The 16,518-nt window shown below is 36.6% G+C and overlaps 1 protein-coding gene and 1 long non-coding RNA gene across 5 annotated transcripts in view; one reads left to right on the forward strand and one right to left on the reverse strand.

Moving 5' to 3' along the window:
* The window catches only part of LOC149192920 (ABC transporter G family member 39-like), a 190,412-nt gene that overhangs the window by 65,912 nt on the left and 107,982 nt on the right, over positions 1-16,518 (reverse strand). For all 4 annotated transcript variants that reach the window (XM_089404736.1, XM_089404738.1, XM_089404737.1 and 1 more), the window contains exons 19-21: positions 7,404-7,618; positions 7,087-7,314; positions 6,799-6,970 (exon numbers count right to left, since the gene is read on the reverse strand). In XM_089404736.1, coding sequence (XP_089260862.1) covers positions 6,799-6,970; positions 7,087-7,314; positions 7,404-7,618 — 615 coding nt within the window. The remainder of the gene's footprint in view (positions 1-6,798; positions 6,971-7,086; positions 7,315-7,403; positions 7,619-16,518) is intronic.
* The window catches only part of LOC149192921 (uncharacterized), a 48,057-nt gene that overhangs the window by 9,461 nt on the left and 22,078 nt on the right, over positions 1-16,518 (forward strand). The window lies entirely within an intron of this gene.

Consider the following 16,518-nt stretch of genomic DNA (forward strand, 5'->3'; position numbering starts at 1 on the left):
AGAGCAGAGGGCCCATCTAAAATTTATGGAAGACAAAAGAAGACAAATTCTTCTAAACAAAGTGGAATGGAGAATGAAGAGCAAATCCATATGGCTTCAAGGTGGAGATGAAAGCACTAAATTCTTCATCATTTTTCCAATCATAGGAAAGCCATAAGTTTCATCTAGGCCATTACATAACCAGATGGATTTGAAGATACCTCCTTCCTAGATGTTGCAAAAGAGGGAAACCATTTTTTCTAGACCTTATACAAGGAGGAATCCGAAGTAACTATACACTATCATTCAGGTTCTCTTTAATTTACTCACTTCATAGAGCGAGAAGAAAATGTGGATTTCACAGTAAAAGTATCCCAAGAAGAATTAGAAATCGTAATCCATATTTTCCGCAAGACAATTCTAGGTTTCGATGCGCTCCCCATTGAGTTCTACCAAGGATGTTTCAAATTCATTGGGGACGATTTGCTCAAAGTGGTTGAATACTCAAGGACCTATGGTCTTATGCTAGCTATTTTCAACTCCACTTTCATAGACCTTATTCTCAAAATAGACAATCCTTCATCTTTTGATTAATTTAGCCCCATCTCCCTCTGCAATTCAATTTATAAAATCATCTCCAAAATTATTGCTCTTCAAATTAAAGGAGTTCTCTAACCATATATCCCCAAAACAATTCATCTTCCTTAATTGCAGACAAATTCAGAATGCCATTGGTCTCACTCAAGAAGGCCTCCAAACCAGTCACAGGAATTAGAAGGTAGTGGTCTGCAAGGTAGATCTCTCCAAATCTTTTGATAGGGTAAGCTGGCTCTACATTTGGCTCCTCCTTATCCATGTAGGATTCTATCACCAATTCATCTCCTAGATCATGAAATATATTAGCTCAGCCACCTTCAGTCCTCATCAATGTTTTAGCTTCCCCTTTTTTCCCTTTGCTTTTCCTCCTGGTGGCAGAAAGCCTCAACCGACTGATAAAGGATGTGGTGGCAAGAAATGCCTTAAAGCATAGTATTCAAACCAGTCGAAAACTTGTCAAATCGGCTAGTTCATTAGCAAACTCCACCGGACTAGTAGAAAAACCTGGTTAGATCACCATTCTAACTAGTTTTTTGGTCAAACCGAGCATAAATCGACTGGCTTATGACAAAACTGACTAGTTTTCCCTTAAACTGGCTAACTAAGTCACAGGACACATCCTCCAAGGCCCTGTGTCCCGTATTTTATGTGCCGGACACGAAAACGACCCTAAAACGTGTCAAAAACGTTTTTCATTGTGTCCTGTAAAATGTAAAACGTATTCGCCGGTTTTCGTCATGTCCTGCATTTGGAAAACGCGTATTCCGTTGATAGAAAAAGTTGCTTGCATAAGCTGCAATTTTTTTGAAAGAAACAAATAATTTTTGAGTGGGGCAGCTTAATGATCAAGTCTAGGCCCTAGTATTGATATGCTATTCATGGTAATGTTAAATTCTTAAAGTAAAAGTGACATTCTCCTTAATCTTCATTTTCATCCTTTTACTTAATTTTTAACATTACCATGAAATGACTCAGGATGTTTGAGAGTGGTTCTGGCCTCATTGGATTTCATATGGAGAAAGTAGAATTTTAGATTTCATTCAAAATGCAGCAGACTTATCAGTTTTTCAGGATTTCAGGATTGGGAGATTGTAATGTTTCCAGGTGACACCACCTGCCCGGGCTACCCCTGCCACCATTAGAGGACGTGGTCTACCTCCTATAGCTCCTACTTCTAGTTCTTCAGCTTCTAGAGCATAGCAAACTCCACTGCCAACTCCACTAGCACCAACATCTACATCTAGAGGGAAAGGGAAAGCTGTGGCATTTTCTCGCAAGAAGGGCAGAGGAAATCAATAGGATTAGACTCTAGTTATTTCCTTATGTGCTTGTAAGTTGTACATGAACAATGAACATTGAATATTCGATAATCAAGACCAAGCATATCACATTCTAATTTGTAAATAGTAAATTTTGATTCTATTTATTTTTTTTAAAGTGAACTATGAACTTTGAGAAGTAATTATATTTTAATTTGATTAGATAAGCTACAACCTACAATTTAATATGGATAAAAAACTATATTTCGGTATATATATATATATATATATATATATATATATATATATATAACGTGTCCCCCATGTCCTGTTTCTAGGTCACTGCGTTTCGTATTGAATACTCGTATTTACGTGTTTCTCATGCCCTCGTGTCATGTGACTTAGCTGGCTAATTTTCCCATAAATCGGCTAGTTCATTGCCAAGCCAGCCGCAAACCCGACATAAAGTGGTTTTGTGAGTTTTGAAGTGGTTTTGAGGGAAACTTGGGCCTATTTCCCTCCAAAAACAACCCCTCCAAGAAAAACATGTCTCCCATCTCATTTTTGTCACAAATCTCAACTCTAGTAACACTAACAATCAGTGGTAATGTTAAATTCTTAAAGTAAAAGTGACATCTAAATTTTAACATTACCATGAAATGACATAGGATGTTTGAGAGTGGTTTCAACCTCATGGGATGTCATATGGAGAAACTAGAATTTTAGATTTCACTCAAAATTCAGCAAACTTAATGGTTTTCAGGATTTCATGGTTTGGGGTTTTTCAATGTTTCCATTTGATTCTATCACGTGTGAGGGTATTAAATTGGTATTTGATCAAGAGCATGAATCCCTTTAAGAACCTTGATGTTGGTGGCATTGATTGTTGAACTTTGTTGATGTTGGTGGTATTGATTGTTGAACTCCTCTACCATGGCCTTAACAAAAATGTACCTTTCACTCAAAGGAAAAATAATTGGTTAGGCATGCAAAGTTTTTTCTACCACTTTATAAAGTTGAGGAGTTGAACCCTTTACTCAAACCAAAATCACTGGTTAGGCATGTTAAACCTTTTCAATTTCTATCATATTATAAGGTTGAGCAATCCAAGTTTCAAGACTTTGAGCTAAATGATGTTTATGTATCTCTTGTTAATGATCCCATTTCTAGTAGCGCCGAATCATGATGAGTTTCATGAGTGATCATGTTAATGAATGATTTGTAGTTTTGATGTCTAGTTTTGTTGCCACTACTACTGAGGTTGCAGAGGAGTTTTAAGAATCCTCAAACTTTGAGCCAAATTATTTATGTAGCTCATGTTGATGATTCCATGTCTACTAGTGGTGATGAGTTTGATCATGTTAATCACAAATTTGTATACTTGTAGTAGGCCAGTGTCCCCATAGCTTGTAGCACTATTTTTGGACTCTAGAGGCCATTTAGAGCCTCATTGATTATGTGTTTTGTTGTTGATATGTATTGCACTCGGTGCCATTTTGATATATTCACCTTTACATGGTATATAGATGGACAAACTTTGCATATTTTGTCTCCATTGGTTTGGAATCATGGTTTTAAATCTTAAAAATAGTTTTTTCATTAAAAAATAGTTATTTTATGTGTTTTCTTAAAGACTGGTTCATTGAGATTTGACCAGTCCCAGTTTGACCGGTTCCGATTTGAAACCCAATTTGATAAGTGGACCGGTCCGGTCAACGGTTTCGGTTTTGAATACTATGCCTAAAAGGTATCCTTCTAGGACTTACAATCTCTTTGTGCCATCTTCTCCTTGTAGATGATAAACTAGAATTTTGTTAATGAAATATCTAGAACAGTGCAAGTCTAGAGAGTTTGTTTAACTCTACCTGTGCAGCAATTGGTATGACAATCAACAGGGAGAAATCCTCCATATATAGCTGAACCCTATCTAAAATTGAAAAGAACGCGATCTCAGAGCGTACTGCTATTCAGGTTAGTGACAGCGAGAATGGCTTCAAGTATTTGGGATTTATCCTCAAGTCCAACAATTACTTAAATCGAGACAAGTTATGGATCCTGGCTAAAATTGAGAAGAGAATTCAGATTTGGTGCAATAGATCTACTTCCCCTCCAGTCCAACTAGTGCTAGTAAAAGTGGTCATAGAAGCTATCCCTGTGTTCTGGGAAATCTTTGCATGGATCCCACAAGGTATTCTTGGAAAAATTAAGCAACTCTCTTCTAGATTCTTGTGGGCTGAAAGGAATGACAAACGACCTTTGGTTCTAGCCTCACAGAAATCAATTGCCATCCCAAAGATATGGTCGTTGGGGTCTAAAAAATATCTTCTTATTTTCAAAGGCCCTGGCAGCAAAAAGTGTATGGAGGATCTTTTCAGGGGGAAGGACTATGGGCCAGGCTGACAAAAGGAAAATATCTTGGGGAGGATTCAATTGTGGATTGGATCAGGAAGCCTACAAAAATTTCCCGGAATGGACCAATTTTCTGGAAGGCTATCATCAAGGCTTTTCCTTCTCATTGGACAAGGGTTGCGTTGGAAAACTGGGGATGTATCGTAGGTCCTGCTTGGGAAAGATCCTTGGGTTGTCAGCCTAGAAAACCATGACCTCCTGGATCACTTAACCCACAAGCTTGGCAGGGATGGGTTCTTTTCCCTCAGTAAAGTAGCCAGGAATGTTAATAAAGCCCACAGACTTGTTGTCCAGTTGTGACCTCAATCTTGATGGGCAACAAGCCAGGCTCTAGGACTGCTATACTTTGGTTCTTCAAAATTTCTTTGTCTCTCACAGCAGAACCTGATACTTTGATACGGGCTCTGGATTCACAGGGCAAATGCTCTCCAAAGGCGAGGTACATATCTCTCACAGCTAATCTTCAGTTGTCTCCTCCTCCCTAGTGGAGGCAGAAGCTATGGAAGTTAAAATGCCTACCAAAATCCAAATTATTTATGTGGTTGCTTCTCAAAATAAGGCTCCTACATGGGACAAACTCCAGAAACCATCATTCTGGGCCTCAGGATTATGTCATTTTTGCATGGCCAGTATTGAAACTTTAACACATCTCTTCCTCACCTACTCCTTTTGATATGCTGTATGGACTGATATTCGTCGGTTCCAGGGACAAGCTTATCTATGGGAAGGCCCTTCAATCGAAGCTACATCACTTAAATGGACCAGCTCCCATGATCACAAAAAGCACCACAAGGCTCTCCCCCTCATAGTGGCATGGGGTATCTGGTTGGACAGAAATCAAGAAATCCCTCAGCCACAAAAATAACTATTCAGAGCCCTTTCAATCATTGACTGCTTTTGTTACTTTGAATTCTATTGACTAGAATTAAAAGTAACAAACCAGATTTCAAAATAGAATACTACAATATTATAATTAATTTATCAATACTACAATATTTTTTAGACATTTTTTTAATAATAGTAAGAATCCAACCTTTTCATTGTTTTAACTTTTTATTGTGTGATTAATTGTTCACCGTACAACCAGAAATCAAGAAATCCCTCAGCTACAAAAATAACTATTCAGAGCCCTTTCAATCATTGATTGCTTTTGTTACTTTGAATTCTATTGACTAGAATTAAAAGTAACAAACCAGATTTCAAAATAGAATACTACAATATTATAATTAATTTATCAATACTACAATATTTTTTAGACATTTTTTTAATAATAGTAAGAATCCAACCTTTTCATTGTTTTAACTTTTTATTGTGTGATTAATTGTTCACCGTAAAAAGACTGCAGTGGTAATGTTATATCATTAATTTCTTAACCTTTGAAGATCCTAAACTCCACAATACATTAGTTGGAAAGAAACCCTAAAACAATCAATGTAAGTTAAATCAACAGAGGGATATCGTTATTCAACCACTTTCTTAATTGCAGATAAAGAAACCAAAAGAGAAAGTGAGAGAAAGTGTGTAATGTAGATGTAAGATAAATAGTTGAACTCCATGCTAATTTGCTTTCCATTTCATGGATTCACTTCAACTATCCCTGAGCTCGCAAAATTGCCCAACAGAGGGATATCATTATTGAACCACTTTCCTAATTGCAGATAGACAACAATTCATAACCTAGAAAGAAACCGAAAGAGAGTGAAAGAGAGTGTGTAATGTAGATATAAGATAAATAGTTGAACTCCAAGCTAATTTGCTTTCCATTACTGGGTTCACTTCAACTATCCCTGACCTCACCAAATTGCTTTCCATTTTATGGATTCACTTCAACTATCCCTGAGCTTTATCGGAAAGCTTTTTACATTACCAAATAGAGAGAGTCGTCACCAAGGCATTATGCTCTACAAAACAAATCATACTAAAGTTTGCACATTGATCTCTCTTTTAATCTTATGGTCAGGGATCAAAGATGCTGGCATATTTTCCCCTACATCAATGGTTGGAGTTTTCAATAATAGATTCCTTGCATCTCTAAATCCATAATTGTGTTTTCACATTTATTTAAATCTATAATTGTGTTTTCACATTTATCTAAATCTATAATTATGTTTTCACATTTACTTAATCTGATTATAAATTTACTATACAACTTGCTGATAACCACGCATCAGATTAGTGAAAATTGCAATGCCTAGCCGTTTGGCTGTTCTACTATATATATATATACAGAATACATGATCCTATTTGTATTTTTTGAAATTGAACCATTTTATTTTTTAAAAATTATATAACATTAATGTGACAACATCTACTCTATACTCAGTTGTAAAACGCCTCTAGAGGCCAAAAAAAAATATTACTAAAATTTTTATATTAATAGAAAAACTTAGAACATGCGTTACGATGTGAAAAACAAAGTATGAAGCAAACAGACATTTTTATAATAAAAATAAAAACCACTTTCCCCTCGTTCCGTCAGAAATGTCCATACAAAAATTGGAAAATGTTTTGCAACAAGCTCAAATAATAGCAGAGAGCATGAAAGAGTGTTTACTTGAGCAAGGGCATAGGGCATAGCGCAGTACATTCCTGCTGCCTTTTCTCTGTAGAAGACTGTCCTTTCAACATCGACTACTGGTAGAACAGATACGACATTGCCCAAACCTAGGAAGAGAATTGCTGCGAACATGGATCCTATTGCATTCAATAGATCTTGCTGTCTGTGTCTGGAAAAAATTACAACCACCCATCCATAAGAACAGAGATTAGGTTAATTAGAATTGATCACCAATCATAGATATTATTAAATTTTATGCTAGTGAGAGCTGAAATTAGTTCTTACGTTTTCCGACCCATTCCCCAGAAAATGGTGCCAAAAAGCAATGCACTAGCAAGGGTGAAGAAGAATCGAACACTGTTGTACTGAGGATTTCGCCAATAAGACCAATGCTGCTTCCACAAACAAGCCAAGATTTGAACTACAAAGGGTTGAGCGTATTGCCTTTCGAAGCTCAAATCCTTGGAGCCAGGGAGAGGATTGCTAATTTCCTGAACTAGAGCTTCATTACGTCTGCGCAGAAATCAATATCGATAATCTTTCCGCGGTCTTCAACAATTAAAAAAGACCCACACACATATGCATAACAATTAATGGCTTACTGGTAGAGAGATGAATTTCGATAAATTTCTGCAAAATCAACTCCAAGACGACTTGCTGAATTGGTTGATGTTACTTCCAACATCCATGTAGCAGGGTTGTATCTAGGTGTGATTTTCGCTACACCTTCAATTGTCTCTAAGTAGTCCACAAGAGCTTGGCACTGGTGACCAAGAGGTCCCACGTAGATCAACTGTCCTCGTTTCATCAATATTAACTGCAGTTCCACAAGAAGAAATGATTATTAGTTGGTAACTACATTTCCACAAGAAGAAATGGTTATGAGTGGTACATAAGGTGCATTTCCATGACGAAGAAATATAATGATAATCCAGTTATCAAAAAAACTATTGAAATTTTAAAATTTTGGATGGGTGGGAAATTTAAAATTTTAAATGGATGAGAAATTTAATTTTTTAATAGGGAAATTTATTATAAAATTAAGAGTTGTAATGAAACCCTCTAATTTTATAATAAACTTTTTTAGATCTCAAATCAACGATACGGAAATTAGAGGTTTTATGAATTTGGAATTGAATTTATAAAATGCTTAATATTTATTTAGATTGGATTTGATAACATTCTCAATTTATTAATATTGATTTGAAAACATATGAATGAAATTTCCCATACATAAACCTTAAAGTATAATAAATGTTGTTATGTTTAAGAAATAAATAAAACAAACATATTTTGTACTCATATCCATATTATTAAATATTTATCAACTGATAGAACAATAATTACGCCGTAAGGCGTTCCCTCTGAGAAAGACATCCCTAAAATGTGACCTGTGCGATCCTGAGCCATTGATTATGTGTTAGATGATTGGAGTGTTTTCTGCCGTTTGTTTAATCTGTTTTTTTTATAGAAAAATGGTTTTTTTCCATGGTAATGGGCCATGAAAGGCCAGGCCTGGCCTGCTGGCGATGAGACTCTTTGCAGAGACTGCCTGCTGGCGATGAGACTCTTCTGCTGGTGATGAAACTCTTCGCAGAGACTCTTCATGTCTCTCTTCCCTGCATGCGTAGCCTTGTGCTGTTATATCAATATTTGTACAAATGTTAATACCCTGTATCGATGATCCAATATGGATCCAGACTCTGTGATCCATCTTGACAAAGTGTGCGAGCAAGTTCTGTGACTCTTTTATATAAGATCCGTGCGAACTCAGTGTCTCCTTTACTGCAAGCCTTCTATAGCATCTAATTTATGCGATTCCTGAGGCACACAACTCCTGTAGATTGGTGCAAAATTCTAAGGATCATATTCCTGAGTTGCATGGTATCAAAATTCTATGTGTGCGCTGTGGAATAACATGAAGGTTAAGGCCATAATCTATAAGGAATGATGCGAAGCTGAGGATCTATGTGAATAAAGAAGCTGTGAAAGAAGGACCATGATCTTAGTTCTGTGATCTGAATTTCTCTGTGGTAAGGTCCTAGCTCCATGTGGCATTATATCTTTTTATTTTAAGTTGAGTCCGATAGCGATTCATGCATTATATCTCTTTAATACTCACTCGAACATTCTAAGGAGTAATAACTCTAGATGAAAGCCGAAGCTGTCATGAAATGTGAATCTCTATGGAAATATCCGTGATCGAAATTGAAGAAGGAAGGCCTCTGTTCTCCTTTTGTGACTTGACTAAACTCCTTTGAAAGGTTTAATTCGATTTCTTTCCAAGTCTCTATGGCAATACAAGCCTCTATTGCAATGCGAATTATATCCAGGTATGAGATTATCTATGGCCAGGAACAAACTGTGGCTTCGTCAGAATTGAGTGCTTCTAGTCAACTAGAGCCTCCTAAATCCACTGATGTTGCTCTTGAAAAGGCACCCTCTGTTACAGCTCAATCTGCACTGCCAACTTCAATGACAACAACCACACATGAAAGACAACTCACAGAATCCTCGTCTTTCACCAAGTCCTCCCAACAAGTATCTGCTTCAAATGCTACAATAGAAAAAACAGGTAATCCAAATATTTCTGAAGATAAAAGGCCTCCAACTCAATCCTCATTGCCCAAAATGCCCTGTGTTTCAACTACTGGACTAGGCCCAAATGGGAAAACAATCAGTGGATTCTTGTACAATTATAGCAGAGATGAGGTTAGTATAGTTTGTGTGTGCCATGGCACATTCTTGTCACCTGCAAAGTTTGTGCAGCATTCAGGTCGTACAGACCTTTCACATCCTAAAAGGCACATTGTTGTCAATCCATCCCCATCTTCAAATGAAGATGCATCAACCCTGCAATGAAAAGTTATCCAAATAAAATCTTGGATGTATACCTAAAAAAAACGTTTCCCTGAAGGATTATCTCTATGTCACTTGCCCCAGAAAAGGTTTTTGAAATTGAGTGACTAGACATCCAATTTGGAAGCACTCCTCTTCTGCTCACAGAGCAGAATTTTGCTTCTAGACCTGGCAATCCCAAGATTAGGATTCACATGGCGATATTTACGTGTTGGATTTTCCATTGCTCCTGGCAAAGGAGTTGATTCTAAAGTGTACAGGGCAATTGTAACAAAATGACATGAAATTCTTTTACAATCCATTGAGCTTCATCTTATTCTTTTCTCTCAGTGTTAATTATAATTATAATGAGCGAGCACGAGGAGGTCCCTGAATTGATCGAGTTGCCTGACGATTTAAACTACAAAACACTGGTGTGGCTTCCAGTGGAATATATTTGTAGATTTCGCAGCGTATGCAAGGAGTGGAATGCTCTCCTTTCGTCAACCAAATTCATAAGTAAATGGGGAGAAGCGGCCCCCAACAGTATGCCATGGCTAGTTCTGCAAAATGCCCAATCCAAAATGCCTAATTGTTTGCTTTTCTGTGGAGGTCCCTGAATTGACCAAGTTGCCTGACGGTTTAAACTACAAAATACTGGTGTGGCTTCCAGTGGAATGTGTTTGTAGAATTTGCAGTGTATGCAAGGAGTGGAATGCTCTCCTTTCGTCAACCAAATCTGTTTATCTCTGTGCTCTCTTTTTCTTTGTTTCTGGTTATCTGTAAGATTGCTCCTGTACACGGTTGAATAGATGCCGCAGCATGTATTTTTCTTTGTTTTTGGTTATTTGTGAAATTGCTCTTGTACATCGTTGAATAAATGCAGCAACAGATCTTGTAACCTGTGGGTATGGATTTTCAAAAATATTTAAAGGTTTAAGAAATGAATTTAACGTTTGACCATTTTTAGTAATCTAGTGATACGGTGTTGATAGAATCTGGAAAATGGTTAAGGGGAAGCCATGATAGAATCTTGAAAGTGGTTAAGACTAAGGCATAATTCTTTCGAGAACTTAAATTATTTCCCATTCCCAAATTATATATATATATATTTTGTTGTATGCCAGAGGAATCTGATAGTTCACCTTACAGGTAGCTATTAGTGAACTTCTAGGTTTACCCAGTCAAGAAGGATTTGGATTTCTCTGTTTTCTCAAAACTCACATTAACTCCATCACCAATTATCATGATAATATCTTTATTATTATCATATCTTTGAAATATTAAGACCTGTGTTGGAACTTCCTCCCTTGGCTCGTTGGGCTTGATTTGATCGAGTAATAAAAATAGACAAAACTGGTTGGCATTTGCCATTTTGGCCACTTGAACTAAGTGGCTGAGATTATTTTTGTCTTTCTAAGTTTTCACACAGGGATTTTTTTGATAGAAACAATGGAAACATCTAACATGTATCTTAAATTGCGAGATGTGTAATTCATTAGTTTATGGCTTATTGGACTCACCCCCATAGATCTTAATTTTAATCGTGCAACTACTTGTAATTGCTTATTCAAAACATAAAACTCAATGCAAGAAATCCACTAACATACACAATGTAGAAATAAAGATTTATTTTAGAATGCTATATGGAACTAATGTTAACTGAATTCTATATGGAACTAATATGGAACTAGTGCTAATGATCGTTGGAAGCAATGCTAACTGATCATTGGAAGTAGAAAAATTTAATGTACCCTAGAAAATCAACATGGTTTCAGAGCAGAGTTGAAGATCTAAGAACAGTGAACATGGTTCAGAGCAGGTTTGAAGATCTATTTGTAAGTTTGCTCTTATACACGGTTGAATAGATGCAACAGCATGTATTTTTCTTTGTTTTTGGTTATTTGTGAGATTTCTCTTGTACATCGTTGAATAGATGCAGTAACAGATCTTGTAACCTGTGGGTATGGATTTTAAGAAATATTTAAATGTTTAAGAAATGAATTTAACGTTTGACCATTCTTAGTAATCCGGTGATATGGTGTTGATAGAATCTTGAAAATGGTTAAGGGGAAGCCATGATAGAATCTTGGAAGTGGTTAAGACTAAGGCATAATTCTTTTGGGAACTTGAATTATTTCCCATTCCCAAATTATAATGATTATATATATATATTTTGTTGTATGCCAGAGGAATCTGATAGTTCACCTCACAGGTAGCTATTAGTGAACTTCTAAGTTTACCCAGTCACAACAAGAAGGATTTGGATTTCTCTGTTTTCTCAAAACTCACATTAACTCCATCACCAATTATCATGATAATACCTTTATTATTATCATATCTTTGAAATATTAAGACCTGTGTTGGAACTTCCTCCCTTGTCTCGTTGGGCTTGATTTGATCGAGTAATAAAAATACACAAAACTTGTTGACCTTTGCCATGTTGGCCACTTGAACTAAGTGGCTGAGAATATTGTTGTCTTTCTAAGTTTTCACACAGGGATTTTTCGATAGAAACAATGGAAACATCTAACATGTATCTTAAATTGCGAGATGTGTAATTCATTAGTTTATGGCTTATTGGACTCACCCACATAGATCTTAATTTTAATCGTGCAACTACTTGTAATTGCTTATTCAAAACATAAAACTCAATGCAAGAAATCCACTAACATACACAATGTAGAAATAAAGATTTATTTCAGAATGCTATATGGAACTAATGTTAACTGAATTCTATATGGAACTAATATGGAATTAGTGCTAATGATCGTTGGAAGCAATGCTAACTGATCATTGGAAGTAGAAAAAATTAATGTACCCTGGAGAATCAACATGGTTTCAGAGCAGAGTTGAAGATCTAAAAACAGTGAACATGGTTTAGAGCAGGGTTGAAGATCTAAGAACAATTTGAAGTTAACGAAAGATAAGGGTGGTCTGGGATTTAAGTGAATTGTCTCCGATTCCCTAAAGGCACTTGAATCCGTGACCTATTCGGTGGCCTATCTAGCTCTAAGATATGCGACGTTCTGAGAATTGTTGTCTCTACGGAGCTCTCTCTATAGTCTGCATTGAATCCAAGGCTATATTACAAATGTTAATACCCTGTATCGATGATCCAATATGGATCCAGACTCTGTGATCCATCTTGACAAAGTGTGCGAGCAAGTTCTGTGACTCTTTTATATAAGATCTGTGCGAACTCAGTGTCTCCTTTACTGCAAGCCTTCTATAGCATCTAATTTATGGGATTCCTGAGGCACACAACTCCTGTAGATTGGTGCAAAATTCTAAGGATCATATTCCTGAGTTGCAAGGTATCAAAATTCTATGTGTGCGCTGTGGAATAACACGAAGGTTAAGGCCATAATCTATAAGGAATGATGCGAAGATGAGGATCTATGTGAATAAAGAAGCTGTGAAAGAAGGACCATGATCCTAGTTCTATGATCTGAATTTCTCTGTGGTAAGGTCCTAGCTCCATGTGGCATTATATCTTTTTATCTTAAGTCGAGTCCGATAGCGATTCATGCATTATATCTCTTTAATACTCACTCGAACATTCTAAGGAGTAATAACTCTAAATGAAAGCCGAAGCTGTCATGAAATGTGCATCCCTATGTAAATATCCGTGATCGAAATTGAAGAAGGAAGGCCTCTGTTCTCCTTTTGTGACTTGACTAAACTCCTTTGAAAGGTTTAATTCGATTTCGTTCTAAGTCTCTATGGCAATACAAGCCTCTATTGCAATGTGAATTATATCCAGGTATGAGATTATCTATGGCCAGGAACAAACTGTGGCTTCGTCAGAATTGAGTGCTTCTAGTCAACTAGAGCCTCCTAAATCCACTGATGTTGCTCTTGAAAAGGCACCTTCTGTTACAACTCAATCTACACTGCCAACTTCAATGACAACAACCACACATGAAAGACAACTCATAGAATCCTCGTCTTTCACCAAGTCCTCCCAACAAGTATCTACTTCAAATGCTACAACACAAAAAACAGGTAATCCAAATATTTCTGAAAGAAGGACCATGATCCTAGTTCTATGATCTGAATTTCTCTGTGGTAAGGTCCTAGCTCCATGTGGCATTATATCTTTTTATCTTAAGTCGAGTCCGATAGCGATTCATGCATTATATCTCTTTAATACTCAATCGAACATTCTAAGGAGTAATAACTCTAAATGAAAGCCGAAGCTGTCATGAAATGTGCATCCCTATGGAAATATCCGTGATCGAAATTGAAGAAGGAAGGCCTCTGTTCTCCTTTTGTGACTTGACTAAACTCCTTTGAAAGGTTTAATTCGATTTCTTTCTAAGTCTCTATGGCAATACAAGCCTCTATTGCAATGTGAATTATATCCAGGTATGAGATTATCTATGGCCAGGAACAAACTGTGGCTTCGTCAGAATTGAGTGCTTCTAGTCAACTAGAGCCTCATAAATCCACTGATGTTGCTCTTGAAAAGGCACCTTCTGTTACAACTCAATCTGCACTGCCAACTTCAATGACAACAACCACACATGAAAGACAACTCATAGAATCCTCGTCTTTCACCAAGTCCTCCCAACAAGTATCTACTTCAAATGCTACAACACAAAAAACAGGTAATCCAAATATTTCTGAAGATAAAAGGCCTCCAACTCAATCCTCATTGCCCAAAATGCCGTGTGTTTCAACTACTGGACTAGGCCCAAATGGGAAAACAATCAGTGGATTCTTGTACAATTATAGCAGAGATGAGGTTAGTAGAGTTTGTGTGTGCCATGGCACATTCTTGTCACCTGCAAAGTTTGTGCAGCATTCAGGTCGTACAGACCTTTCACATCCTGAAAGGCACATTGTTGTCAATCCATCCCCATCTTCAAATGAAGATGCATCAACCCTGCAATGAAAAGTTATCCAAATAAAATCTTGGATGTATACCTAAAAGAAATGTTTCCCTGAAGGATTATCTCTATGCCACTTGCCCCAAAAAAGGTTTTTGAAATTGAGTGACTAGACATCCAATTTGGAAGCACTCCTCTTCTGCTCACAGGGCAGAATTTTGCTTCTAGACCTGGCAATCCCAAGATTAGGATTCACATGGCGCTATTTACGTGTTGTATTTTCCATTGCTCCTAGCAAAGGAGTTGATTCTAAAGTGTACAGGGCAATTGTAACAAAATGACATGAAATTCTGCTTGTAAATTTTGTTGAATGCAGCGAATTTTGTTGGATTCAAAGTTCTCAAACTACTATTCGCTACATATCAGCTTAAACATTTTTAGCCATCACAACTTACATCTTAAAAGTATACTAGTACAAATTGGATTGTAATGCTAAGACATATATATCTTTCACATACTAACAAATAATATATACACCAACTATGTACTGGATTGATAGGTTGATTTTAAAGTGTACAACGCAATTGTAACAAAATGACATGAGAGTCTTTCAAAAAACCGCATAGTAAATAAATATACATAATAGATGAATATATCTTTTAATTTAATGATTATATTTTCCAACAACGACACTCAAAACCACATAGTAAATAAATATACATAATAGAGGAATATATGTTTTTCTTATGACTATTATGTATTTTGAGTATTGATTGGTCTATATTAGTCAACTTTAATGGACTACCTTTCCTAGAAGTCACCATATACAGAAGTGTATAAAGAGTTCTTAAGAAAAGGAACACATCATTATTGCTCCAAATTTCTCCGTAGAGCCAACTTTTCATTTCCGTCATCAATTGAGAGTACCTATTTCTTGAGTCTCTGGTGTCTTCTATAGACATAGTCTCCACCTCTATCATTTTATTGGATTCCCTAAGTTCTCTTAAATCTTCCATTATCAGGGAACTGCAACCATAGATTTTTATTATTTGAAGTGTTTCCAAATTGAAGTAACTCTTTGGAAATACCTTCAATGCTGAGCATTCTACTATGATAAACGTTTCAAGTACTGGCATTGCTCCTTCCTTTACGATTGGCAACTCTTCTAATTCATGTAACCCAACAATTGAAAATATCTTCAATAAAGAAAATGCCTTCTTGTCACCGAATTCCCGAGGAAACCTCTTTAATCTAGAGCATTCAATTATTTCCAATCGTCGTAGATTGTTGAGCTTATGCAGATGTGAAAGTTCTTCCAACATATTACACTTGTATAATATAAGACTAGTCATAGTCTGAAAAGCACAAAAACTATTTTCCATTCTAACCAAGTCAGGACACTCCATGTACAGTTTTCTCATATACAGTTTTCTTAGCTTTGACATATTATTCATGTCACTCGGCAGAGATCTCACCTTTGTGAGCTCTAACACGAGGTTGTTCATTTCAATCTTATTCCCTAATGTGCCTTCCCTAATAACGCTCCCATTGTTTGTTAAATGGAGCTTGGTGAGTTGCTTTAAGTTGGCCAGACGCGCTAATGCTGGCCACTTTTTTCCATTTCTTGGGCTCACATTTTTCTACAAACACATTCCACTGGAAGCCACACCAGTATTTTGTAGTTTAAACCGTCAGGCAACTTGGTCAATTCAGGGACCTCCGCAGAAAAGCAAACAATTAGGCATTTTGGATTGGGCATTTTGCAGAACTAGCCATGGCATACTGTTGGGGGCCGCTTCTCCCCATTTACTTATGAATTTGGTTGACGAAAGGAGAGCATTCCACTCCTTGCATACGCTGCGAAATCTACAAATATATTCCACTGGAAGCCACACCAGTATTTTGTAGTTTAAATCGTCAGGCAACTCTGTCAATTCAGGGACCTCCGGGTGCTCGCTCATTATAATTATAATTAACACTGAGAGAAAAGAATAAGATGAAGCTCAATGGATTGTAAAAGAATTTCATGTCATTTTGTTACAAT

The sequence above is a fragment of the Pinus tabuliformis genome, chromosome 2_2, assembly GCF_031772625.1.
Source record: "Pinus tabuliformis cultivar Carrire ecotype Pingquan chromosome 2_2, CPIR1, whole genome shotgun sequence".
NCBI lineage: Eukaryota > Viridiplantae > Streptophyta > Pinopsida > Pinales > Pinaceae > Pinus > Pinus tabuliformis.